Source organism: Erythranthe guttata, chromosome 13 (genome assembly GCF_056151865.1).
Source record: "Erythranthe guttata isolate IM_541 chromosome 13, IM_541, whole genome shotgun sequence".
Classification (NCBI taxonomy): Eukaryota; Viridiplantae; Streptophyta; class Magnoliopsida; order Lamiales; family Phrymaceae; genus Erythranthe; species Erythranthe guttata.
Genome location: NC_142545.1, coordinates 16,234,643 through 16,259,447, shown reverse-complemented (window position 1 = coordinate 16,259,447; position 24,805 = coordinate 16,234,643). Strand labels below are relative to the sequence as shown.

At 36.3% G+C, this 24,805-nt stretch overlaps 9 protein-coding genes, 1 non-coding gene and 1 pseudogene across 10 annotated transcripts; 2 read left to right on the top strand and 9 right to left on the bottom strand.

The window, feature by feature from the left end:
- Positions 1 to 1,275: 1,275 nt before the first annotated feature.
- LOC105968337 (Tetratricopeptide repeat (TPR)-like superfamily protein) lies at positions 1,276 to 3,310 on the bottom strand. Its single transcript, XM_012992967.2, has one exon. The coding sequence runs from the start codon at positions 3,242 to 3,244 to the stop codon at positions 1,499 to 1,501; it is 1,746 nt and encodes a 581-aa protein (XP_012848421.2). The 5' UTR covers positions 3,245 to 3,310; the 3' UTR covers positions 1,276 to 1,498.
- A 536-nt stretch (positions 3,311 to 3,846) lies between these two features.
- Positions 3,847 to 4,602, bottom strand: LOC105968338 (transcriptional activator hap3). The gene has a single exon (XM_012992968.2). The coding sequence runs from the start codon at positions 4,467 to 4,469 to the stop codon at positions 4,017 to 4,019; it is 453 nt and encodes a 150-aa protein (XP_012848422.2). The 5' UTR covers positions 4,470 to 4,602; the 3' UTR covers positions 3,847 to 4,016.
- Positions 4,603 to 7,534: 2,932 nt separating this feature from the next.
- On the bottom strand, positions 7,535 to 9,044 carry LOC105969071 (thiamine thiazole synthase 2, chloroplastic-like). The gene is made up of 2 exons (XM_088811400.1): positions 7,952 to 9,044; positions 7,535 to 7,839 (listed from the first exon to the last, which is right to left on the bottom strand). Exons 1-2 carry the CDS (start codon positions 8,855 to 8,857, stop codon positions 7,669 to 7,671), a joined length of 1,077 nt encoding a protein of 358 aa, XP_088667526.1. The 5' UTR covers positions 8,858 to 9,044; the 3' UTR covers positions 7,535 to 7,668.
- A 238-nt stretch (positions 9,045 to 9,282) lies between these two features.
- Positions 9,283 to 9,362, bottom strand: TRNAL-UAG (transfer RNA leucine (anticodon UAG)). The gene has a single exon. It is a non-coding gene; the product is annotated as a tRNA-Leu (tRNA).
- An 860-nt stretch (positions 9,363 to 10,222) lies between these two features.
- Positions 10,223 to 11,674, top strand: LOC105969100 (putative xyloglucan endotransglucosylase/hydrolase protein 8). The gene is made up of 3 exons (XM_012993837.2): positions 10,223 to 10,755; positions 10,846 to 11,048; positions 11,139 to 11,674. The coding sequence occupies exons 1-3, from the start codon at positions 10,462 to 10,464 to the stop codon at positions 11,539 to 11,541; spliced, it is 900 nt and encodes a 299-aa protein (XP_012849291.2). The 5' UTR covers positions 10,223 to 10,461; the 3' UTR covers positions 11,542 to 11,674.
- A 697-nt stretch (positions 11,675 to 12,371) lies between these two features.
- On the top strand, positions 12,372 to 13,967 carry LOC105969107 (postsynaptic protein-like protein). Its single transcript, XM_012993845.2, has 4 exons — positions 12,372 to 12,539; positions 12,652 to 12,769; positions 13,443 to 13,534; positions 13,640 to 13,967. The coding sequence occupies exons 1-4, from the start codon at positions 12,524 to 12,526 to the stop codon at positions 13,702 to 13,704; spliced, it is 291 nt and encodes a 96-aa protein (XP_012849299.1). The 5' UTR covers positions 12,372 to 12,523; the 3' UTR covers positions 13,705 to 13,967.
- A 194-nt stretch (positions 13,968 to 14,161) lies between these two features.
- Positions 14,162 to 14,911, bottom strand: LOC105969108 (MYB-like transcription factor ETC1). Its single transcript, XM_012993846.2, has 3 exons — positions 14,757 to 14,911; positions 14,587 to 14,677; positions 14,162 to 14,496 (listed from the first exon to the last, which is right to left on the bottom strand). The coding sequence occupies exons 1-3, from the start codon at positions 14,806 to 14,808 to the stop codon at positions 14,397 to 14,399; spliced, it is 243 nt and encodes an 80-aa protein (XP_012849300.1). The 5' UTR covers positions 14,809 to 14,911; the 3' UTR covers positions 14,162 to 14,396.
- Positions 14,912 to 15,349: 438 nt separating this feature from the next.
- On the bottom strand, positions 15,350 to 16,920 carry LOC105968339 (protein translation factor SUI1 homolog 1). Its single transcript, XM_088811337.1, has 4 exons — positions 16,779 to 16,920; positions 16,136 to 16,210; positions 15,825 to 16,030; positions 15,350 to 15,738 (listed from the first exon to the last, which is right to left on the bottom strand). The coding sequence occupies exons 2-4, from the start codon at positions 16,170 to 16,172 to the stop codon at positions 15,640 to 15,642; spliced, it is 342 nt and encodes a 113-aa protein (XP_088667463.1). The 5' UTR covers positions 16,173 to 16,210; positions 16,779 to 16,920; the 3' UTR covers positions 15,350 to 15,639.
- Positions 16,921 to 17,717: 797 nt separating this feature from the next.
- Positions 17,718 to 18,553, bottom strand: LOC148766044 (polyubiquitin pseudogene; annotated as a pseudogene).
- Positions 18,554 to 19,391: 838 nt separating this feature from the next.
- On the bottom strand, positions 19,392 to 20,377 carry LOC105968569 (polyubiquitin). Its single transcript, XM_088827483.1, has 3 exons — positions 20,313 to 20,377; positions 20,200 to 20,267; positions 19,392 to 20,085 (listed from the first exon to the last, which is right to left on the bottom strand). The coding sequence occupies exon 3, from the start codon at positions 20,082 to 20,084 to the stop codon at positions 19,506 to 19,508; it is 579 nt and encodes a 192-aa protein (XP_088683609.1). The 5' UTR covers position 20,085; positions 20,200 to 20,267; positions 20,313 to 20,377; the 3' UTR covers positions 19,392 to 19,505.
- Positions 20,378 to 20,738: 361 nt separating this feature from the next.
- On the bottom strand, positions 20,739 to 24,778 carry TDP1 (tyrosyl-DNA phosphodiesterase-like protein). The gene is made up of 16 exons (XM_088827482.1): positions 24,761 to 24,778; positions 24,640 to 24,667; positions 24,368 to 24,556; positions 23,701 to 24,132; positions 23,526 to 23,586; positions 23,344 to 23,420; positions 22,986 to 23,252; positions 22,660 to 22,749; positions 22,391 to 22,525; positions 22,125 to 22,274; positions 21,848 to 21,951; positions 21,726 to 21,779; positions 21,520 to 21,610; positions 21,328 to 21,396; positions 21,103 to 21,247; positions 20,739 to 21,025 (listed from the first exon to the last, which is right to left on the bottom strand). The coding sequence occupies exons 2-16, from the start codon at positions 24,655 to 24,657 to the stop codon at positions 20,928 to 20,930; spliced, it is 1,980 nt and encodes a 659-aa protein (XP_088683608.1). The 5' UTR covers positions 24,658 to 24,667; positions 24,761 to 24,778; the 3' UTR covers positions 20,739 to 20,927.
- Positions 24,779 to 24,805: the final 27 nt, after the last annotated feature.

Below are 24,805 nucleotides of genomic sequence, written 5' to 3'. Positions count from 1 at the left end.
AATTATGTGGTCATACACCTCTTAATAACCCCAGGTGGACTACCTTAAACATATTACTTAGATTTCTAATCCATTATTAATTTTACAACTAGCATTTTTTTTAGGCTTACAACCGTACAAATACAACTAGTATTTTTTTGGAAATGATTATATAAATGAAATTTTAATTTTTTTTTTTTATTATTATTTTCAACTTATCATTTGAAACAATCAAGGGACTCAGACAGGAGGCCATTCGACTTCCCTCGACCCGGTACGACTAGATATGCATTCGGTGGAGCTCAGATCGGAGCCCCCTTGGCACCAAACACGCGATAAGGTGCAGGATATGATTGCAGTTGCAGGCATTCGAAAATTCCATTTCAATTTCCGTCCTACTTATATGTAATGTGTTTGCAAAGAAATAACGAAGATGGAGTGATTTTCGCAAATAAGGTTCAAATCATCTCTCTATCATAATTTGATTTTTCAAAGGAAAGAAATAAATAATTCCACACAACAATATAGTACCCGGATCCCAACTGTCATAAACTAGAAAACGACGTCGTTCTCTCGACTCTCAACGCTCCGTTTTTTCAAAAAATATTTTATTAATATTGCAAGTGGGATTTCTAGAACCAAAATTACATCATCATATCAATTATACAATTATTCCTAAATAAGTGTAACCTCTAATTATATAATTCATAAACAATAATTGCCAGTTGAGCCATTTCTCAGACATATTCCAACATAATTATTTAATTTTATTAATTTATGATTATTTTCATTCGTTGTAACCACGTTTTGGTATGTTGTTGCTTGCAGTGCAGCACTCATAATATTTCATATTACTGGAAATAGAATTTGTTGGTCGCCTTCAAACAGCTGATTATGATTCGTATCTCGAATTAATTAATTAATTTTCTTTGAATATTTTATGGTATGATTCGTATCTCGAATTAATTACTTAATTTTCTTCGAATATTTTATGGCAGAAATGGATAAGATATGCTACAGATTACTTGTCAGTGCACTGTATTTAGTTTTAGAAATGTTGTTAGTTCGTGATTTTTATTTTTATTTTAACTCGATTAAATTATATTTAGTAATTTTTTTTTTACATAATGTTGTGCATAATCTTCAGTTAGATATTTCTTTGGTAAATTACAAGTAACCCCAGAGGTATACCTAAATTACGAGAATCCCCTCTTTTTTGCAAAATAGTAACAATTATCCCCTCAAATAGCTACAAAAACCTAACAGAAGGTATGAAATGTCTAAATTGCTCCTGAATAAAAAATAAATGAAAAATAAATAGAAAATAAAAATTACAAATAACCCCCTAAGATATGTTAATATTACAAAAATCCCCCTTTTATTTGAAAAAACTACATTTATCCCCTTAAACTAACAATCACTTACAAACTCTATCGAAAATTTTGAAATCAAATCAACCACTTTCTTCACCGCCCAAAATCGACACAAACATCACGACAACAAACTCCGCACATTCGATTCACCCGAAACCCGAAATTAACCTCTTGTACGTTTTTCGATCGGGTTTAAGCCCCAATTCCAGCATTTCATCGTGAAATCTCATTGCTTTCCTCAATTCCTTCACACGACACAGACCACTTATCATGTGCGAAAAACTCTCACCGTCGAAAATTTTGCACGCTTTCATATAATCGAACACCTTGATGGTTTCTTCAGCTCTGTTATCTCTGAACAACGCCGCAATAAATTTATTGTACGCTGCAATGTCTAAACTACCCTTCAACTCCTCTAACTTATTATGAACCACAATCGCTTTACCAATTTGCCCGCTTGAACAGTGACGTTTCACAATAGAGCCACAACACGTTGAATCGAGCAAAAACCTTTTATTCAGAACTGCATTAAAGATTTCATCTGCTTCTCTCCATCGACCTTCGGCACACTGTTTGCTAATGTATCCGGAAAGTTCTTTCGGCTGAAAAAAGAACCCTTGTTTCGTTATATCCACTAACAAATTGGTTATCTCCCGTGATGGATTCTCTTTGCAAAGAATCACTACAAACTCACTGTAACAACTCTCACTTAGTAAAATATTCTTTTCACGAACGATTTTGTATAACTTAATCGCATCTTCTAATCTAGCTTCCTCGGATAATAATGCCATGAGCATACACTCATATGTACCGTGCTGCAGTTCAATCTTCGCCTCATAAGCCCTTTCCGAAAAGAGATCCACAGCAAATGTTTTTCCCTCATCACAAAGTTCCTTAACGATCGAATCGTAATCACAAACGGGAGTTTCTGCAATATGCCCCTTCTCTACCATTAAAGACAGCATATTTTCAATGATTTCTCCATCTTGATGTTTACAAGCCCCGTTGAGTATCGAGCTGTAAGTACTGAAACTCGGCCCGATTTCTTTACTGCACATTCTATTTAGATAATCGAAAGCAGCTTCGAAATCCCCTCTTTTGCTATGACCATCAATAATCAAATCGAACATCTCGGGTGTAAATATTCCCACATCGAACACCTTTGAAATTCTTTCGAATTTTCCATCTTTATGTAAAATTCTAGCAATTGAAGACCACGTAAACCGATTACCCGAAACCCCATTTCGAATAATCGAAGCGTAATAGCACCAAGCTAATTTTAGCTCATTTTTGTCACCCAACAAATTGAGCAATGTGTTACAAGAATCTACACTCAATCCAATCCTATAATCTTTAGCCATATGATAAACCTCCAAACTTTGCAAATACATTTGTTTGCTGCAATAACATTCGACGACGGAGTTCATTACCGGGGAAATATTCTGAAAATCAACAGCTTTGCGCGATTGAATCAATAGAGGGAAAATCTTGGCAGGTGGGTAATCTTGAACAATTGAATCTAAGATGGGGTTTCCAAGTACAGAAAGCTCCGACCCTAACAGTATCCGGATAATCCGGCACCGGTCGCCGATATCAGGCTTGAAATCGAGGGTTTTCTGAGCCCAATTGAAGAAACTAAAACATATTTTGGGGTGGGTTTCGATTCTGTTCAAGATTTGGTGAAAGAGGGAAGGAGTAAAATTGGAGGAAAACTTGAGGGGTTTGAGAAGCGGAGCCCATAATTTGGAGTGTCGTTGCAGGAGAACTGTGGAGGCCTGTGAAACAAGCTGGGTTTGATTGATTCGGATCCTCCAATTTCGGGTCGGGTTTCTTCCTGAAGTTGTGAAGTAATTTGGGTCGGCCGGATCTCCGGGCCGTTGATTTCCGAGCATTTGTTGGTGATGCGGGATAGGAATACGAAGCGGCCGGCGAAAGGGGAACGACTGAACATGTGTGTAGTAAAAACGTCATTCTGTAGTTTGACGATTTCTAAAAAAGGATAAATTCTTCTTTGACCCCTGTATTTTCAGTCGACGCTAAATGGACCCTAACTTACTATTAAGTACACAAATTTACCCCACTTTTAAGTCTTCAATTTTGAAAATGTTGTGTATTTTCATGGATATTTATTTAGCCCATCCAAATTTATTAATTAGCCCACCCAAAATTTCAATAAATGCAAAAGAAGTCCTATATTTTATTAATTAGCCCACCCAAAATTTAGATTAATGCAAAAAAATCCCAAATTTTATTAATTAGCCCACCCAAAATCCAAATTAATGCAAAACAAACTCTAAAATTTGTTTTTATTTTTTCTTTTTTTTTTTCGTTTCTCCTTTTCCTATTTTCAAAAATCCTAAAAAATCTCGGGGGCGCTGCCCCCGAACCCCCGAAAATTGAAGCCCACCATGTACCAAATTCCTGGACTCGCCACTGATTGTTCATTATAATTCTATAATGACAGGTGATATGTAATTAAAAAAAATGTTGGATATAATATTACATGAAAAATAATTACCAAATCTGAAATACCAAATAGCAGAACATTAATTTCTACCAATATTCCTTCTAAGTTAAAAAAGAAAATTCGTAAATTAATTATTCTTTGAAAATAAATAATAATAAAAATAAAACTCCAGTTGAAGAGCTGCATGCATGGAAAAACTACACGCCACTGGAGGACCCTTCTCCACCACCACCACCCTGATTCTGACGGCTGCCGAATATGCATTCATTCAGAAATTCCGTCAGCCCGATATATTCGTCGCTGTCCACCGCGACCTCGGCAGCTGCAGCGACCGGCGGCGGTGGGGACGGCGGAGGAGCGTTTTCAACCGCACGCGCCTGGTGACTCGTGGAGGGGCCGCCACGCTCCAGTTCTTGGGCGGCGGCTCGGTATTTGTTCAGATATAGGGTCAAGGGACCCACGTAGTTGTCGAACCCGAGTGCCACCATGGCGGCGAGCAAGTCGTCCGCCGTGATCATTTTCCGGTACTCCCCCTGGCACCGCTCGTTTGCTTCATCGGTGATGAAGCTGATGAATTCAGTGACGCAATCCTGCATAATCTCCTTCGACTCCTCTCCGATTTTCGCGTTGGGCGGAAGGCCCCGCCGCATGATGCGGGTGATGTTGGCTAACGGAGCGTAGTGGTTGGTCACTCGCCTGGCTGGCTCCGGCGGATTTACGTTGCCGGCGGCGGCGTTGGTGGCTGCGGGTGCGCCGCCGCCCTCTTGGATGACTATGCCTGAGATTTATGGAGAAGAAAACTTACAACCAGGCTGAATTATATAAAGCAAAAAAAGGCAATTTGCTTTAAATTTTTGAGGGGATTAGGATGAAATTTATTAAGAGATTTAATGCGGTTCTTATCCCTTAATCCCTTGTAATAAATTACTAATAATCTCAACACGTATTTATGTAATTGACTATTCAAAAAGAAAACCAAAAAAAATTATATTAATTAATTCTGCATTGTAGTAATGCATTTGATTCTGCATCATGTGTAAATTTCTACATTAATTATATATATACGCATATAAGTTATATGTGATAATATTTCATAATATATACCAAAAATCAAAAGTTTTCACAAATTATAATAAATTCAACGGGACTAAAAGTTCAAACTTGGTCGTATAATTAAATTTATTTTACCAGCAGTAAGGCTGAAAACTCCATTAATATTTATATCCATGTACTGGTTTTGGCTAATAAATGATTTTTTAAAATAAAGTTTCGGCTAATTGTATTAATTACTATGACCAACTGTAAATTAAATAGTGTTGGATCACGTTTTGTGACCATCTTCTATTTCTTTCATCATGTACAAAGAGCCAAGTAGTAATTAATTAATTGCGAACAAAATATGTAAAAAGGAAAATAAACTTTAACCAGTTTAAAAAAATAAAAATTACAAGGATATATGAAGATTTATAAAAAAAATTAAAAAAAAAAAAGAATTGGATCGAAGTTGAAAAAACAAAAAAATGAGATCTAAGATAATGTGAAAAAGAAAAAAAAAAAAAAAACAAAATTTGAATATTAATGATTAATTTAAGTATGTGAGCAAAACTAAAAACAATTAACGCGTGTCGCGTGACGGTGAAAAAATAAAATAAAAAGTATCATAGATCAATTAGTTACGTGTCGAACGTGATCTAAATCGCAATAGAATGACGCGCGGAAGCGACAAAATAAATCTTTTCACTTCAAATTTACGCGCCACTCGTATTTAAATTTAAAAACAGTATCATGGAAATGAAATGTTACCATTTTGTTTTTCAATTTAACATGCCAAACATCAAAGATCCAAGAAGTAAAAATCATTTTTTTATTGCATGTTAATAAAGAGATACATATATATGAGAGAAATACAATGGTACGAAAAAAAACTTTTGTGCAACTTTTACCAGATGTGGTCGCCCTTGTGGTGTTTTTTTCGGGTTGGTTTGAGCTTCGTCCTCCACTTTCCATTTTCGACTTTTACTTCTGAAAAACGATATGTATATATTTTTTAATTTTTTTTCTCACAAAAATGGCACACTATTTTGCTCACAAAAGTGTGTGTGTGTGTGTGTGTGTGTGTGTGTGTGTGTGTGTGTGTGTGTGTGTGTGTGTGTGTGTGTGTGTGTTTTACTCTTGTTTATGATTTGTGTAAGTATCAAGGGAATTGTACTGAATATATATAGAGAAGTGAAGGTTAAGAAATGAGTCCACAGGGGCAAAATGGATAATTATTAAAAATGTTGTCCCCAAAAATATTTGTGAATTAGGGCAAACGTGTAAGTTGGTGGGAAGGGTCGATTACTGTAATAAAGTGGCCTATTTTACTTTTTATTTTTTTCTGATAAGTAATTTTATTTCCTTTTGGTAAGTAGAAAAAAATTGTTGTAATTATAATTTATAAATAAGGGACCCTAGTTACAAGAATACATCATTTGATTTATTTGGTAAAAATAGTCGGATTGCTTATATTTTTTGATTACGTAAATTTTTAATGGCTATTACCATAAAGTTTATTGATGAAAAAATGATATATTTAGTGAAGAAGATATACTACTAAATATTGTGAGATAACCACAATTTAGTAGGTTAATTGTTTAAACTCTACAAATTAATACAAAAATTTATTAATTTAGCAAAAAAATAAATTATCAAACTAATAATTTAGAATGTTTTAATCGAGTTAGAACCGAAAAATTATTATTTAAACGGAGTTATTAATTTATCGAGATTATAACGTGGCTAGTAAATATAGTCAGTGTAGGTACATTTTCATATTTGATTTTTTGACATGCGTGATTTGTATTGTCTTAATTGAATTCTATAACCCGTACATATATCTAATTATTGAAATGTGCACCTTCTAGTTATGTTCTTATTTTTGCTAATACACGAAATCTTGTCACAAAGCTATCTTTGACTCATGCACAATATATGAATTTCTTAATTATTATTTATTAAATCAAGAGATATAATCAAGAGATATATGAATTTCTTAATTATTAAGACAGTTAGTTTCATTGTTTTTTAAATGCGAAATATTTAATTTGTATAATTGGATTTTCACCACTTACAACTAATTGCGCATTTACTTGCAAAGATGACATATTGATTTTTAATTCTGAAATATAATCCAAATTTCACATTGGCCCTAATTTATCTACAATATGCGAAGATGAACAAAAAGAATGGCAAATTACAACAATCCACTAAATGTTTGGATAATTGCAACTTGCCGTCAACTATGTATTGTCTTACACGTTCATTCTTACGGAGGCAACTTTACCTACTAAATGAGGGGTTGTTTTGTAATATACATAGTTGATGGAAGTTATTGTAATTATTCAAAGAAGAAAAATTATTTCATAATTTGGTCTTACCTCAGAAAGGTGTCTGTAATTTGGCAAAAAAAGAATTTAGCCCAAGGGTGACCTCGTTTGTTATGCATGCCAACATTTTTTAGCCCAGAAGTTAGTCCAACAACACAAGCCCACCAGCTTATATCTTCACTCCCATACTTTTAGAACTTCAAATAAATTATTACATTTAGAAAATGTGTAGTTATATTATTAAAAAATAAAAACCCTTAATTTAATACCATGGTAAATTTATAAAAAATCTATACGAGTACTAATTAGAGAAGATAATAGCATTTGAAGCCAAACACCATCTCCACATATCTACAACTAACAACCATGCATATTTTATTATTTTATACCAATCTCTCAAATATAACAGAATTGAATCATTTTTACTTTTCTGTTTATTTATCAAGCAATATATATAGTTTCACTAGTCGTCCCCCCAATTTAATTAAGCATCTACGGACACATCGGAATCCGCGGAGGCGAGGATGAATTCCGGCTGAGCAGTTTCGACTCCGCCGGCGTAAGAACCATCTAAAGCATTTGGCAGCCCCAATGCCCTCAACGCCAAATGCGCCGCTTTCTGTCCCGAAATCATCATCGCTCCAAATGTTGGCCCCTGTTATTATTTCATCAAAACAAAAAAATTAATTACTTCAATTTTGAACCAGATTAATTAATTAATTAATGGATTTTTTTAATTTATTTATTTATTTGAATATATACCGTACCATTCTTGGTGAACCGTCGATTTCAGCAACTTCCATGCCGGTGACGATCATTCCAGGCACAATCTCCCTGGTGAGCCTAACAATGGCGTCCTCGGCGGTGTTCATGTCGAGGGCCTTCATTCCGGGGACGCTCTCGATCATTCCGATGCTCCTCAGCCGCTTCACTCCGGTGGCGCCGAATGGTCCGTCGTGGCCGCACGAGCTCACCACTATTTTCGCCTCCATCACGTTCGGGTCCATGCACGACTGCGTGTGGTGGTTCTGTGCCACCAGGGCCCAGTTGGTGACCACTCCGGCGACCCTCCCTCCCTTGACGATCAGATCCTCGGCAGCGACGGCGTTGAACAGCTTGACGTTCGGCTTGGCCAGGAGCTTGCTCATGATCGTCGAGGTGAACAGGGCGGCGTGCTTGATCACCACGTAGTTGTCCTGCTCGTCGTACTCGATTTCCAGCTCGTCGAGGAACTTGTGGGCGGGTTTGCGGACGACCATGGCGGAGAACAGCTGGCCTCCCAGCCACGCGCCGCCGCCGGGGCTGACGGACTGCTCGATGATGGCGATGTTGATGTCGGGGTTCTTGCTGAGCTCGTAGGCGCAGGAGAGGCCGGCGGATCCGGCGCCGACGACGACAACGTCGGTGTCGGCGTAGGTTATCATGTCGGTCATGTATCGCCTGGTCATTTCGCGGGCGACGATGGATTCTTTAATCGGCTGGAAGTTGAAGCTGTCCAGATTGTACGGAGTGGTGGACATGGTGATTGAGAGGTTTGACTGGGGGCCGGATTTGATGGGATGGGCGGCGGCGCGTGTGGACACGGGGGAGCCATGGAAGGAGGATTTGTTGGCGTCGAAGAATTGGGTTTTTGAGAGGGAGGAGGAGGTGAGGGTTGTAGCCATGGCTGCCATTATATTTAGTTAATTAATGGAAAATAAATATATATGTATATGGAAAATAAAAAAGAAAGTAGTTGGAAATATATATTATATATATGTGAGGAGAAAAGATGAGAGAAAGTGGGGTTTAATTTTCACAACTTTAAAAGCGCGAGGAAGATAGAATTTGAATGATTCATAATACTTGTGGTTTTGTTTTGATAATATATGGAGCAATGGTTTCTTAAGGTGATGATGATAGGGTTGTGAATTTCAATTTAAAAAAAAATTAATATTAGAAAAATAATAATAAAAATATATAGAAAGTGTGAATTTCAATTAAAAATATAAATTTCTTAAGGTGATGATGATAGGGTTGTGAATTTCAATTAGAAAAATAAAAATAAAAATATATAGAAAGTGTGAATTTCAATTAAAAAAATAAAATAATAAAAAATTGACAGCTGTGGGATTTGAACCCACGCCCTTTCGGACCAGAGCCTAAATCTGGCGCCTTAGACCACTCGGCCAAACTGTCTTTGTTGAAATGAAATTCATTGTTATTATATATTTATATTAATTTACTATTAATCAACTAGAAAATCAGTAAATTTTGGTTACCCACCGACACCTTTGGCACGTGATTTTCAGCTGTATGCCACGTGAAGTTTTACAAGATAATTTAATCCATAATCTCCCAAGTCCCAACTAATATAAAATATATATGCCAAAACAAATTGAAAAAAAATGTTAAAACATTGATTGCCACTCTATTCAAAATTAACTTCCAAAGAAGTATATTATTTAATCCCCCCCTTTCTAGCTACGATTCCAACAAAGCCAGTGAGCACTCGGTACTAGAGAAGTAGCACAATAAAGTCATATTCCCTCAAGAACAAGACACAACTCCAAACATAGTTATGTGACTATGTTAAAAACATTACTACATGTTTTCTCGAATTGTAGACCAAAATAATAATATGATTTTTCATATTTTCTTATCTTTTTGGTTAATGTAACTGACAATGGCATGTTTGGTTTGGTGGATCCCTTTCCTCCAGCAGCTCTTCTCCCAACCAATACAATTCCACTATACTTTTATGGCTAAAAACTCTAAAGCACAACCCCCAAAAAATTCACACAAATATAAAAATATAGTGACAGCATCCAAACAAGAAAGTCAAAAGATAATAAATCCCTTAATCTAAGCTATTGACCATGCTAATCTTATTCTAAAGTTGCCTCTTTTTTTTTTAATTGCAAGAACTTTACTGCAAAGTGAACATTTAAACTACCGATGTAGATCTAGTGTGTCTGTGTCCACCAATTCCAGTTGTCAAATACCAAGAAACTTTTTTTTTCTGATTAATTATATAAGACCAAATCAAATGTGGTCACGTTCTTTCATGCGACATGTTGGACCCATCCCTAATTTTTATATTCCTGCAACAATTGAAATAGCAGCCTGGAATTTCCACCCAAATCACCAATCACACACACACACACACTAACTAACAGTTTCTTAATTATAAGTTCCACTTGTTAAACTGTCACTTGAAAAGAAACTAGCAAGAACTTATAGTGTGAGAGAGAGAGAGTAATTAAAGCTTGTCTTTATTTTTTTCCTTAGGAAAAAAATGGAGAAAAGGGCAAATCTCTTTGTTAGTGTTTTACTCACAACTTTAGTTCTAGCTGTACTTATTACATGTTCAAAGGCAGGGGAATTAAAAGGTACATTTGATGATAATTTCAGCAAAAGCTGCCCGGAAACCCATTTCAAAACTTCCGAAGATGGCCAGATTTGGTACCTCTCTCTCGACAAACAAGCCGGATGCGGGTTTATGACAAGACAGAGATACCGATACGGGTGGTTTAGCATGAAACTCAAACTCGTCGGGGGCGATTCCGCCGGAGTTGTCACCGCTTATTACGTAAGTCTTGATATTCAATTCATATGGCACCAAATCAGATGTTCCCGTATATGTAATAAAAATGCAATCTTTTTCACTTGAAATGTGTAGATGTGTTCGGAGAATGCAGCGGGGCCGGAGAGAGACGAGCTCGACATCGAGTTCTTGGGTAACAGAACAGGGCAGCCTTACCTCCTACAAACAAACATCTACAAGAACGGAACTGGTAACCGTGAAATGAGACACGTGTTATGGTTCGACCCGACCGAGGATTTCCACACCTACTCCATTCTTTGGAACACGCATCAAATAGTGTAACGACTTCTCGCCCTCGAAATAGTGTACCGAATTAGTCAATTTCGTCTAAGCTAATTAATTATTTATAACTTTTTTTGTGTTTTTAGGTTCTTTGTGGATCAAGTGCCGATTAGGGTATTCAAGAACGCAAACTACACGAACAATTTCTTCCCGAGTGAGAAACCAATGTACTTGTTCTCGAGCATATGGAACGCCGACGACTGGGCGACGAGGGGCGGGGTGGAGAAGACGGACTGGAAAAAGGCTCCGTTTGTATCGTCGTACAAAGAGTTCAACGTGGACGCGTGTCAGTGGGAGGATCCGTACCCGGCGTGCGTGGCGACGACGGCGGATAACTGGTGGGACCAGTACAAGGCGTGGCACTTGTCGGAAGATCAGAAGCTGGATTATGCTTGGGTGCAGAGGAACCTCGTTATATATGATTACTGCAAAGATACTCAGAGGTTTCCTAAGTTGCCTGAAGAGTGTTGGCTCAGCCCATGGGCTTGAATGTAATTACTTATTAGTAGTCTTTAATTACTATTGCATATGAGATCTATATTTCTTTACTATTCATGCATTTCTTGATTATTTATTGAAATTATGTACACCCCATTTATAGATCGTTTCAGTTCCATTGCAATGTCGTGGAAATTTTACGCCTAAAAAGAACATTTGAATAAAATATGCCAAAATAACTTGCAAATTCTTGAAATATATTACTAAGACTAGAAAAGTAGTATGATATGTGCTAAATACTATTGTTATTATTGGCAAAAATGAAGTTATAAGTTGTTATTATTATGTAAACATATGTTTGTCACTCAATTCTAAATTTGTTTATTTTTTGTTACAAAATATTAGAAATTATGATATTTTCCTTTGTCTTATCAAAAAAAAAAATGATATTTTCCTTTGGCCGTACATATGGCTAAGCTCATTGACATGGGATAATTATAGTTTTGATCCATATACTTGCCACCTAAAACGATTTTAGTACTCAAACTTCTAAGTTCATAAAATTAGTCCTGAATCTTACCACATTTAGAGGGCTAAATTCGTGAATTTAAAAATTTGAGGACAAAAATTATTTTAGATGACAAGTATAGGGGCCAAAAGTGTAATTAAGCATTTACACCAAATACTTGGGCTGGTGACCACATAGTTTGTTTTTGTTAATATAAGAGCCCAATTATTAATCCTACAAAAGTGGGAGATGTAATTAGAAGCCCAGCCCAATTTGATTTATAATTTAATTTTATTTCCACATCGTTATTAATTTTTATTTATTATTAAAAAAAAAAAGGGTAAAGATAAAACCGTCTCATGAAGGGTACATTAGTCTATTCGCATTCATGTTCTCCAGCAATCAGTAGGAAATCAGGCAACAATAGAAATATCCGCTTAAAAAAAAAAAAAGTAAAAATCCATCGCTAGTTCCTGAGATTGGAGGTTCCTTTTGTCGTCAATCGGAAAAAATTACAGCTTCACAATGGTTTGCGAAAAGTGTAAGATCCAATCTACGTGATCCGAATTCAACTATTTTGTGATGGATAATTGTGAATTATGTAGTTAGGGTTTTTGTGGAAATTCGTAAGTAATTTTGATGTTGATTTATAGGTGAGAAGAAGCTTGCGAAGGTGATAGTGCCGGACAAGTGGAAGGATGGGGCCCACAACACCACCGAAGGCGGTGGCCGTAAGATCAACGAGAACAAACTCCTCTCCAAGAAAAATAGGTCCGTAAATCTCCCCCTTTTTCTCTGCTTGTAATTATACTGAGGGAGAAAGAACCTTCTTTTTCCTTTTATCATTTATTGAATAATTAATTATTTATAGGTTTGAGGTTCATAATCATGCATGTAGATTGCGAGATGCAAACTTAGTTTTATGAGGTGCAAAATTGAAATTACAAGTATTTTGTTGTTTTTCTTCCCTTTTGGGCAATTGATTTGATCTTTAATTTGGGCATTTGGGCCAATTTTGTTTACATGTCTGTGAATGTTTATGTTGTTTGTTGTTGTTTATGCCCTAGGAAAGAAATTGGGATAGCTTGAATTTTCCGTAAATTCGTAGCTGCAGTTGTTTCTATTATTAGTTTTTCACTTTGTCCATTGCTTCGATACTAGACCGACTCTTTGTAGAAAGCTCGTATTTTATTTTATATTATGATTTCCCTTCTGTTTGGTTTTTCATAAAGACGTTTTTTTTTTTTTTTTTGTATTTCTTATCCATTTATGCTGTAAATAATATGATTGGGTTTCCGGGTGTCCCCTAGTGGGTATTTTAGTGTCGAATTCCCGAGTGGTTTCTCTTAGTAATTTCTTTATTTGTGAATGATGTTCTTGTTATAAATTTGATATGTGCTATGCCTTGTATCTAATAAGTAATTTGAAATCTGTTGCTTTGCAGATGGAAACCTTACGGACAAACCAAATGTATAATCTGTAAGCAGCAAGTACATCAAGATGGCAAATACTGCCATACATGTGCTTACAGTAAAGGTAGTTTCTTTTTTTTTCGTGTTTTTTTTCGTTCCGTTTTGATGTAATGTTTTGATGAACGAAAGCATTATTGCCGAGTTTTCTGATGTACTTTTGTGAATGCAGGAGTTTGTGCAATGTGCGGGAAGCAAGTACTCGACACCGAGTTCTACAAACAGAGCAATGTATGACAGATTTGATTCCTTCAGACAAACCTCGGAAAAGCTCTCCTAGTTGATGTCATCCTTAATTTGTATCTTAAACTGCATGTAACAAGAATGCTCTTATGCTCAGTAGACGAAATTTTATACAGTTATTTGCTCACCAAGATTTATCCGGCAGTTATCGTGCTGTGAAATGTATTACACTTACGTTGTACAGACGAACACAGCTGTTTGGTCTGTGCTGGGACCAGGCCACTTGAAAGAAACTCGATTTTATGTCGATTTTGATTTGCTGACCTTTCTAAATTTATATAGTATGCGCCGTCTGTTTCAAAAACATGTCAAGAGTGTGCATATCTCATTTCATTAAATAAAACTTTTTGACTTGTAAACGCCGTGTCGGTCTGGCATGGAAATAAATATGTGTACAGAAATCATCTTATTTTCTCGTCCTCTTATTTCTTTCTTGCACATTAAATACCAGTTTTGCATGGGAATTATTTTCAACCATAGTTTCTCGAATTATATTACATTATAACTTGATCAACGAGCAGCATAACACTTCGATTTTACGAATCGGTAACAAATCACGGGCTATAAATAACATTATTCCGACTGATATCACTGATCTTAGTTACAGACATACTAATAATACTAGAATACATCCTTAGGCAGCAGATGTTTGAAATACTACAGTTCTAACGGTAGATACATATGTTTTATTTCCGAAAAGCAGAGGTGGGATATCGTCGCGATATCCAGTATTTCTTGATTTGGTCAGCATTTCTTCCCGGAATTCTTCCAGCAATTAAAGACCATCTGTTATGCAAAAATATATACGACTTAAACTTAAAATTCAAAGAAAGAAACGAGAACTGTGTGAAGAAGGTGATCGATTATATTAATTACCTGTCCCCGACGAGCTTATACATCCTAATTATCAGCGATTCCTCGTCTTCCGAGAACTCGATTTCAACCTCGGATTCTTTCCTGTTGACTTCTGCAACTCAAAGTTTCTTAAGAAGCAGGTTTAAGAAATAGCAAGTTATAGCAAAAATAGAAAGCTAGTTATTTATTACCTTGAGAAGTGGAAAAATAATCATCTGAAGAAGAGTTTTCTGAGCTGGCCATTTTAAGGACTATTTTCTCACACCACCAGTTTTCACACACTTGTTTAGTATTATTACAAACTGCAGAGACTACACTATTATATATAGATAGGGTGCCGACAAATTGCCCAATTAATTTTATTTTTTATTTTAATTTTTTACTTTATTTTACACTGCAGGATTATCTATTTGGCTGTCATTTTTACTAGCGATTGGTACTGAATTTAATTGGTCAGTGGGGCAAATCAAAGTTGTCCTTTTAAATGCAAAAATAAGTCACATTCTCACAATATTAATTTTATTTATTTATTTATTTTTATTTAGATAAGCCACATCCACATGCATCTCCCAATTAATTCTTACTAATTTTAAGAAACTTTAAACGTGACACGTAAACTATATATAAGTACTACATTAGCTTTGATATCTGGAGGGACCATTGATTGAAATACAAAAAAGGACAGTTAAAAAAAATGACTTGATACAACAACTACCTTAGCTTATCCTTGTGAATTATGACGTGTCACTTTATTACTGGTTTGGTTGTAATGAAATGCACGGCATTTAATTAATTTTTTTTCAAATGAAAAATCACATCATGTGTGATTGTTAATTTTGTTCTGATCACAAGTTTAACAGAAATTCAAATATATCTCAACTATTTTCTTAAACCACCATAAAAATGTATTTTTACAGCACTAAGCACACATATATATACGGACGCGAAATACACGATACACAAAAACGTAAGCACGCTCTTAAATAAAATTTATATATAAAGAAAAGGAAAAATATTAACATTTTCGGAAAATCTTGAGCAACGCAAGTACCGAGGCAGAGTGTCGATGATAATTTAGAAACCGTGAATCTTGATGTGGTCTTTCTTCACAATACCTGCCTGAACGAGAAATGTCGAAACATTCTTCCTCTGATCACCTTGGAGTTGTATAACCTATATAATGAAACGAGCTAGGTCGTTACTAATTATATATAAACATAGAACGAAAATCGGAATTTCGAGAAGTGTAGAATGCTGACCTGGCCAAGCTCGGAGTCCTGAACAACAGTACCATTACAGCAAAACTCTTTCTTAAGGTCTTTGAGAATTTTAGTGTAGCTGAACTCTTTCTTCAAACCTTGTACGGTTGTCAGGCTTTTCCGACCATTACGCTGCTGTATGCGTATATGTACATATTCTTTTGAACCGACACCCGAGTCTTCTGCTTTTGCCTCGGCAAAAGGATCTGTTGTTACAACCAAGATAAATTGCGAAAAATTTAAGTGCTTATTTTTTTTATTTTTTTTTTTTGAATAAAAATGGGATACGTCGATCGATTCACTAGGCTTACCGAAGGGGCTAGGGATTTGAGTGTCAAGATCAGACATGAAAATTGGCTGTGTGAGTTTGACGAAAGTAACCAAGACTGCGAACGAAGAAAAACAGAATCTGCTTACTGATTTAACAATTATCGATCATGATTAATACTAATAATGAAATAGCGTACGTTACATATGCGCCAATTCAAACCAATGTACAAAACCAACAATAAATTAAAAAAAAAAAAAAAAATCAACCCTGACAGTGCACATTCATTGAATTTGTTATACAAACATCCACAATAAATTAAAAAAAAATAAAAAAAATTGGTTCGATTTTTGTAAGGGACAAAAGATTAGTTACATTGTGGAAAGGCATGCACATAATCACCAATTTCCAGAGACAAATATTGATCATGTTCGTCAAACGTAATGTTGTAAAAACAAAAGGGAATAACAAGAAAAAGTTTTCACCTTCGATACCATGCTTAAAAAAATCAAGAAACCTAGACTAATCAAAATTTCACGAAGAATTAATCGGTCAATTCTCAAAGAAAAAAAAAAAAAACCGTTCGGAGAATTATGGAGATCGTCAACGCATAGCTATAATTAGTATAAACAAATGCTGAAAATGTACATAAAAGAAAAGGGGAAAGTAGATTGATTGAAGAATACCTGATGAGATGGAGAAATGGTAAAATTTCTTCGAGAAAATAATCGAAGGCAGAAAAACTGAAGAGAGAAATAAGTTTGAGGAATGATGAATGAGGGTGTTTATATTAAGAGCACCAACCACACACCAAAATTTGTTCGTCTCTTATAATCTTTCGATTATCGATTGGTTGATTGCAATGCTCTCTTTCTTACATATATCTATGGAAATTAGAGTCTTGGTTTTAAATATAACTACTTTTAACTATAACTTCTATTTTTCTTTTAACTTATTATTTATCTTTCGACCATATATCACATTTTTCCCCCTATTTTTTCTCATTAAACATTCCACTTTTATGTATGATATGTCTAATTGGCTCAACCCAATGGGCATACAAATTATTTATCTACTGGGTCACGAGTCCAATATCGAAGACCACTATCACCGAGGCCGAATCACCTTCAAGCAAGGTTTGGGCCCGACAATCTCAACTAAGCTATAAATACACATTTGAACTCATTCCATAAGGTACGTCCTATTAACTGAGCAATACTACAATACGTATTATCTGGACTATTTCTACTATCAGAACGTCTGACTTGAGCGTCGGAGGGGTTTCCGCCGGATCAACCCCCGGCTTAGTTCATGTGTTCTATGATCGCAGGTACCTCAGGATCATCAAGTTGTCAAGCTACTGATTCTGCTTTGCTCTCCCAGTTCATTTTCTACACTACCCCAGGTGATCTAAATAATTAGCATCATCAATGTATTTTCGAACCTTGGAATTAGGAATTTGGCCTAAAATATTCAAATAACTCCATATATATTTCTATTTTATTTTTTAATACTCCCGAAAAAAGCTAAAAAGAATTGCAAATAAATTGATCATTCAAGCAAAGTTCAATCAATTTATTATTATGAATATATAACATGTATATATAAGTGGAACAAAAAACATATCATAAAAATATATATCACCTGCTATTATTAAAAAAAAAAAAAAGAAAAAAAAAAAGAAAAAACAACAACAACCCCGCACACACATAATAATAAGAATTATGTAATTAATGATGAAATGATGATAATTAATTAATTAATTAATTAAATCCGGCCGCCAGGAAGCCTCAAGACGAGGTGAAGATTAGACTCCTTGTGTATGTCATAATCTGCAACACTTTTTTCATTGCCTAATTCTTTCCCTGAAAATATCAATCTCTGATATTCCGGCGAGATTCCCTCCTTATCATATATCTTCTCCTTCACGGTATATATCGTATCCGACCTCTTAACGTCCAGTGTTATCGTCTTCCCCGTCAGCGTTATCACGAATATCTGCATCCCGCCGCCGCCGCCGCCGCTCTCAACGGGCGCGGGGAGGCGCTCAGTGCTAACCTCCGGCTGTTTTCTGGCGAGCGGCTGAATTTTTTCTTCTTCCATTTTGGCCTTCCCTTTGCCTGACGATTCGACTTCGACGTTGGCTTTGCCCAGGGAGAGGGTTCTCCAGGTGCTTGGATTCAATATTCTGAAATTTGTCGCCGGCGGCGGGTGTGCGGCGGGAGTCGTGGAGCTTTTCCCGGCGAAGATGAGGCGGCGGTGGTCAACGGGAATGCCTTCTTTGAGTTGGATTTTGGATTTAACGTTGTCGGAGCTTTCAACCTCCATGGTGATGGTTTCTCCGGCGAGAGTCTCAACGGAAATATTCATTGTGCGCAGCAATTAATGGCAGGAATGTAATTAGCAGCAGATCGTTGATACGTACAGATCTCAAATGAAGAAGATAAAGTTTATATATAAGTCAATTAATAGACAAGTCTTTGTAAATTCAGCACTAGAGAATTATTAGAGACTATTTCCTGATTCATTCTGGTGTACACGTCGTTCATTTACCAAGCTCTGTACTGAATTGGTAAATGATGTCTTCATGCTTATAAACAATATTATAAGTCAACTAAATTAAATTAAAAAAAAATCAGTTTACTAAATTAAAATGTAATTAGAGTTTTAGAGTCAGGAATTTCAAACAACCCCGTTAAATTTTTGGGTAAATTACGGCCTCCCGTGAGTTAATTTCAAATTACGGAAAATTCCTTCTTATTTGGGTAATTACGACTATCTCCTCAACTATGAATCTTCTTAAATGTTCACCTTTAATTTTGTGCAAAAATACAGTTTTCGATGCACCACAATCTGATATTTACAAGCCAAGAGACACATATTATGATCATCTTGTTCCAAAATGTAGAGCTCGAATAGGGTAAATCCGGTACAAAGTGGAGAATATTCCACTAAATTTGATACCACAAGGGTGAACGTGTAAGAAGATTGATAGTTGATGGATGGTTGTAATTATCTAAACAAGATGGGGTTTTTCATAATTTAACAGTAATTTAGCCTAATTTTTTATGTTCTTTTTAAATACTCCCCAAAAAGCTATAAAGAAATTGTAATGAAATAATTTAATTTTAAATTGATTTAACTCAAGCAAGTCCAATCAATTTTATTATGATTAATATAACATATGTGGAAAAAAAACACATCACATAAACAACCGAAAATTTCATTTGACAAAGCAAACGCAAACAGGCGGTGTGGGTTCCACATACATACACAATTACACGTGTATATTTATTCACACGTGAGAACCCAACCCTCACACACAAATCGATTAATCATCCATCATATTATAATTAACTATAAGAATTATGTAAATAACCATTTGATGATAATTAATTATGAGTTGAATTAGATCAGGCGCCAGGGTGCCTCGTAACGAGATGAAGATAAGAGTCCTTTTGTATGTTATAATCTGCAACAGTCTTATAATCTTCCAGCTGTTTCCCTCCAAATATCAGTCTCTGATATTCCGGCGAGATTCCCACCTTATTATAAATCTTCTTCTTCACGTCAAATATCGTCTCCGAGCTCTTAACATCCACTGTTATCGTCCTCCCCGTCAGTATCATCACGAATATCTGCATCCCGCCGCCGCCCTCAACGAGCGTGGGCCGCAGACTTAGCTCCGGCTGTTTTCCGGCGATCCGTTGATTTTTTTCGTCTTCTACTTTGGCCTTCCGTATGCCGGATGATTCGACTTGGGCGGGGCCCGGGGAGATGGTCCAGGAAAGTGGATTCAATTTTCTGAATTTTGAGGCCCACAGCGAGGGTGCCGCGACCGTCTTCGTCTTGGAGCTGTTCCCGGCGAAGATGAGGCGGTGGTGGTCGAGGGGGATGCCTCGTTTGACTTGGATTTTGGATTTGACGTTGTCGGAGCTTTCAACCTCGACGGTGATGGTTTCGCCGGTGAGAGACTCAACATATATATTCATTCTGCGTACCGAAATAACAAAATATATATACGTGCTCAGAATAACAGAAGCACGGATTTTCGATACAGAAATGGAAAAAAAAATATGAAAGATGAATCAATGAATGAGTACTCACCTTTTGGTTTGAAGATTTGTTCAGAATTGTACTGTGTGAGTTAAAAGGCGTGGGATACAGAATGTGTGCAGTGTGTATATATATATATATATATATATATATATATATATATATATATATTGATGAAGAAGCTTAATTGGCCATGGCAGATAATAAAATTAAAATAATAAAGTTGACTATATAATTGATTAAGGAACAACACAGGTACAAACGAGGAAATAACACCAGTTATTCATTCCCATTGAATTTGCTTATGAAAGGGAAATCTTGTACCTACTTAATATTGTCTTTACAATAAATTAATATATAAACAAATAGAATTAATTAATTAATTAATTTAACGATCCATTTTGCGGTCCACTGGACATTTTGTTGAACAAAATTTCGTCAAATTCAGGCCCGATAATTTGGTTGCGGGCCTAGTGAAACTACTTTATTTTTCTAAAACAGAAAAGCAATTTCGGGCCCATTTGGCTTTTCCCATGTGGAGTGCAGTGGGACACAAGAATGAATATCCTCTCATTATTCCAAAAGCCACGTGAGTGAAATTGATGTCATATCACACGTGAATGAATCAGTCAATGTCAATAGGTGGAAAACATAATATAATGCAGATATGTATATAAGGACTAAATAGCAATTAAAAAGAAGGAATATTCCAGTGAAGCTGTTATGCGTTTCAACAGAGTCAACCCAAACAGTCAACACAAAAAAAAAAAAAAGAAAAATCAGAAATCTTGACTGGAATAGAGCTTCACCTGCCTGGGCCAAACTTGACCGTACACATCCTTCTCCGTGTACGTTCGATCCCAGCACCACGGTACATCTGTAATACATTTTATTTTTCGGTTATATCTAACTTTTAGAGCGATATTATTATTAAATTAGGGCAGTGCAAAAAACCTGTCGAAGAGTACAGTCTTGGAGGAAGTTCGTAAGGCACAGGCAATCGAATAACTTCGTCATTTTCGTCGTTACCCTTTTCATTCCAAGCCAATGTGACCAGTTTCACTTGGGAATTTCTTACAGGTGTCGATTTATTATTATCCTGAAATAAAAATAGAAAATAAACAGCTCAATGTTTCGAACAAGACAGTTTATTTTTCTTGACATATAAATATATAATACCTCTGAGATATCTGTACAAGAAAAGCCACATCCATCTTTTTTGGAGATAGGCAGAAACAGCACTCCTAGCTTTGATGATGATTGACAAAATAAAATAAAACGCGTCGGTATATTTCACATCCAACGAGCTTATTACATAACTAGGCATTTCAGTAATACAATCTTCGGTGAGAGATATACATAATATAATACCTCATATGAACGGATCATTAACTGAGAATTGTTTTTCTGAAGAGCTCCCCAGGCAGCTTTGCTCAGGTTTGACGAAGTAAGCAGCAGCCATCTGTTCAATACAACAACAGCAAATTAGTTTTGACCAGTCAAAATCAAGATTGATGCCAGGCTGGCAGAAAAGCAACAATTTATAAACACGACACGTTGCTCGAATTCATTCTTACGCGAGATTCTGCCCATTGTAACGTGTGAATGTCTTTATATGAGGCATTGCGCGACTGCAAAAATAAAAAGTAAATATATTTTACGTACAAATCCCGTTGGATAAACACATACATATACATACCAGCGGCCTGTGTGGCTTGCTTTCCATTTAGCCCAATACTTCTTCAAGAACTCTTTCTCCACATTCTTTAGTGGACTCGGAACAGCATTCCCAGCTGCATAACCCTTCGCAAGAAAAAAAGGGATTATTTTCCATCTGATCTTGGATTTATCAGAAGAAAATTAAGAAAAACATTTGATTCTTAAGTACAAAACTATTTCACGACCCTCGGTTTATTACAATCAAGAAATTCTCGTTTTTAGTAGTATCAAATGTAATAAGATTTGTTTGCAATTACCTCCAAGGAAGATCTAACATCTTCGACTGATGGCCATACTATCAAGGGCTTCCCCATACCCAAAGGCTTTTTGTCTTGTGTAATTCCTGCCGACATTGAAGTTGCTAACTCTGTCACCCACTTCTCATCCACCGAACCTAGCGAAGAAAACTGCAGTATAATAATACAAATGATTTAATGTCATGCGTTCAAAACCTTGACAAGTTTTCTATATAATTCAATGCGTAAAAACAAAACCGTAAACCTGAAAGTAATATGATAAGTACCTGGTAAATAAGAGGAGACTTCTCAAACTGCTTCTCAAAGGTACACTCTTGCAGAACTGTACGTAACTTCATATGTCCCCATTTCCTTAAACTGGAACCCGAATGATATCCGGGAACAGATGCAATAAGCCTGACCTGGACATCAAAATTACTTTCAGAATTTCGTTTTACGTATATAAATGGGACAAATTAAACATTAGAAGAGAGTTCTCAATGGCTCAACGTGTAAGAGATAAAAAATACAAGTTGTAATTGAATGTGTCAATTACCATGGCAGAGCTGTAATCGAATTTCCTGAAGAATTGTGGGTTTATACTGAAGTTGCCGATACCAGGTAAATTAGCATTGAATTCAGGCAACTGCAAGTAAGAGAAAATTAGAATGAATTAACACAAACAGATGTAATGACACAAGTCCCTTTGTACCAAATTATCGGCAAATTTAGGTTTCTACAAGCAGCCTAACCATATACTTCGAAAACTTCAATCAGAAATAACTCCATTTTCTATCATAGGATGACTAATGCATGCATGCATTATTACCCAACAATTTGCATCTAACGGGAGCTATTGAATGGCAATGCAGATAGTAATACCTTGAGTGCGCCAAGATAATCGATCAGGTCATTTTCAAATCCACATGCACTAGGACCACTACTTTTACTGCTTTGATCTTTCCATGGGAAATCTTGCATCCATAAACCCTGAGTTTTGTTGTTCCAGTCAACATATATCAAGTTTGCTGTATGGACAATGACTCGCACTCCTCGAGGATAGACAAGAAGCATGGCTTTCGAATGGTGTGTTCCGTACGAAATCGGCAACGGAGGTTTGTGGAGAATCCAGTTCGAAGGCTTGTTTCTCTAAGAAGAAATCAGCAGATGAAAATTTGAGAACACATCCAAGAAATTTCAATGTCAAGATTTTATGACGAGAAAATAGAAATTGGTCAACCTTCATATACTCGAGGGTACCGTCACCTTCCCCGTGGACAACTAGGACATGAGGGACCCTTTTAATCATCGGACATGCTGAAACGAGATAGTCTTACTAAATCAATGAAGTTCACAGACGATACATAATAGATATGAAATTAATTGCAATCAGATACAAGGCTGAATAGAAGAAAAAACTACCAGAAAGTAGCCAATCAACGTCGACCATGTAATTTGATAGGACAGCTAATAGCACATTTCCCTACAAAACAAAAATTTAAGCACACATCAACATACTGACGAAAACAGGATATAAAAGATCCACTCAAACCAGAAAAACTCTGTACTATATTCTTTAGATATAGAGAACTCTTACCTGAATCACATCACCAATGGAAACAGCATTCGTATTTGCCCACTCCGGCAGTTCTTTCACTCGCAATAGCCTAAAAGTTGAAGGCAAATTATCCTTAGAAATACGAAAACTACGTATGCCCTCAGAGTTAGCATTAGCCTGTACATTCGAATCCCGAACAAGTGGTGCATCCTCCTCTGGAATCTTTTGTATTCTCTTTCCACTACAAGCAAGGTCTTTCTCGCCCTTACTACTTTCTTCAATCAAAGGCCTCTTCCCTCTAGAAGTAGTTGGAAAATTCCCCACTGTGTTGTTAGTGACGGGCACATACTTGAAAAAGTAATGCCCAGGTATCAACTCTATCACATCACCATTTTGAATTCTCCTCTTTTCTCCAGATAAAAGCTTCTTTCTATCATTTCCGGATCGTAAGACGACCGGGTTCGTTCCTTTCTACATTTTGAATTCTCATAGTATCAAAAATTCCGCGAAAGAAAATACTAACGGGACTCAAGCATACATAATTCATAAACCCACAAAACTACAAAAAAAAAAAAAAAAGTTGGAAATTTGTACACTGGTAAGGTTTTAGGCAGACCCATAATACGACGTCACCTTCCCAGAATTTGCAATGTTAAAAATAGGCAAACGAAATCAATTATAATCTTAGAGACAGAGGGAGGCGTACTACGATGATTTCAGCAGAGCCGTCACCGAAGGAGCTAACTGCGAGGTGGTTCCTGCTGACGCGCTTGTCGGTGTTCGAAATGCAATCGCGGCCGACGAAAGTAGTGCCCTTGGAGAGTGGTATTTTGGGAGTGGCAGTGTTGTTCTCTTCCTCCTCCAAAATACCATTCAAGGGCATCAAAAACCCAATCTTCAAACAATGAAACGGGATGAATCAAAAGCTCACCCGACTCATAAAAAACAGAGAGAGAGAGAGAGAATTGCTTGTGTTACCGTTGGAGCGGCGGCCATGGTCAACTCCCTCCGAAGTTGAGGGTGTTGATTTAGAGCATGCAGATGAATAAATAATTAATAAACCAAACAGATTGTGAAATTGGGGTTTTTGGGGGTTTACCAAAAGGTTTCTGGAACTATGGAAGCAATCAGAGGTCAAAACGGT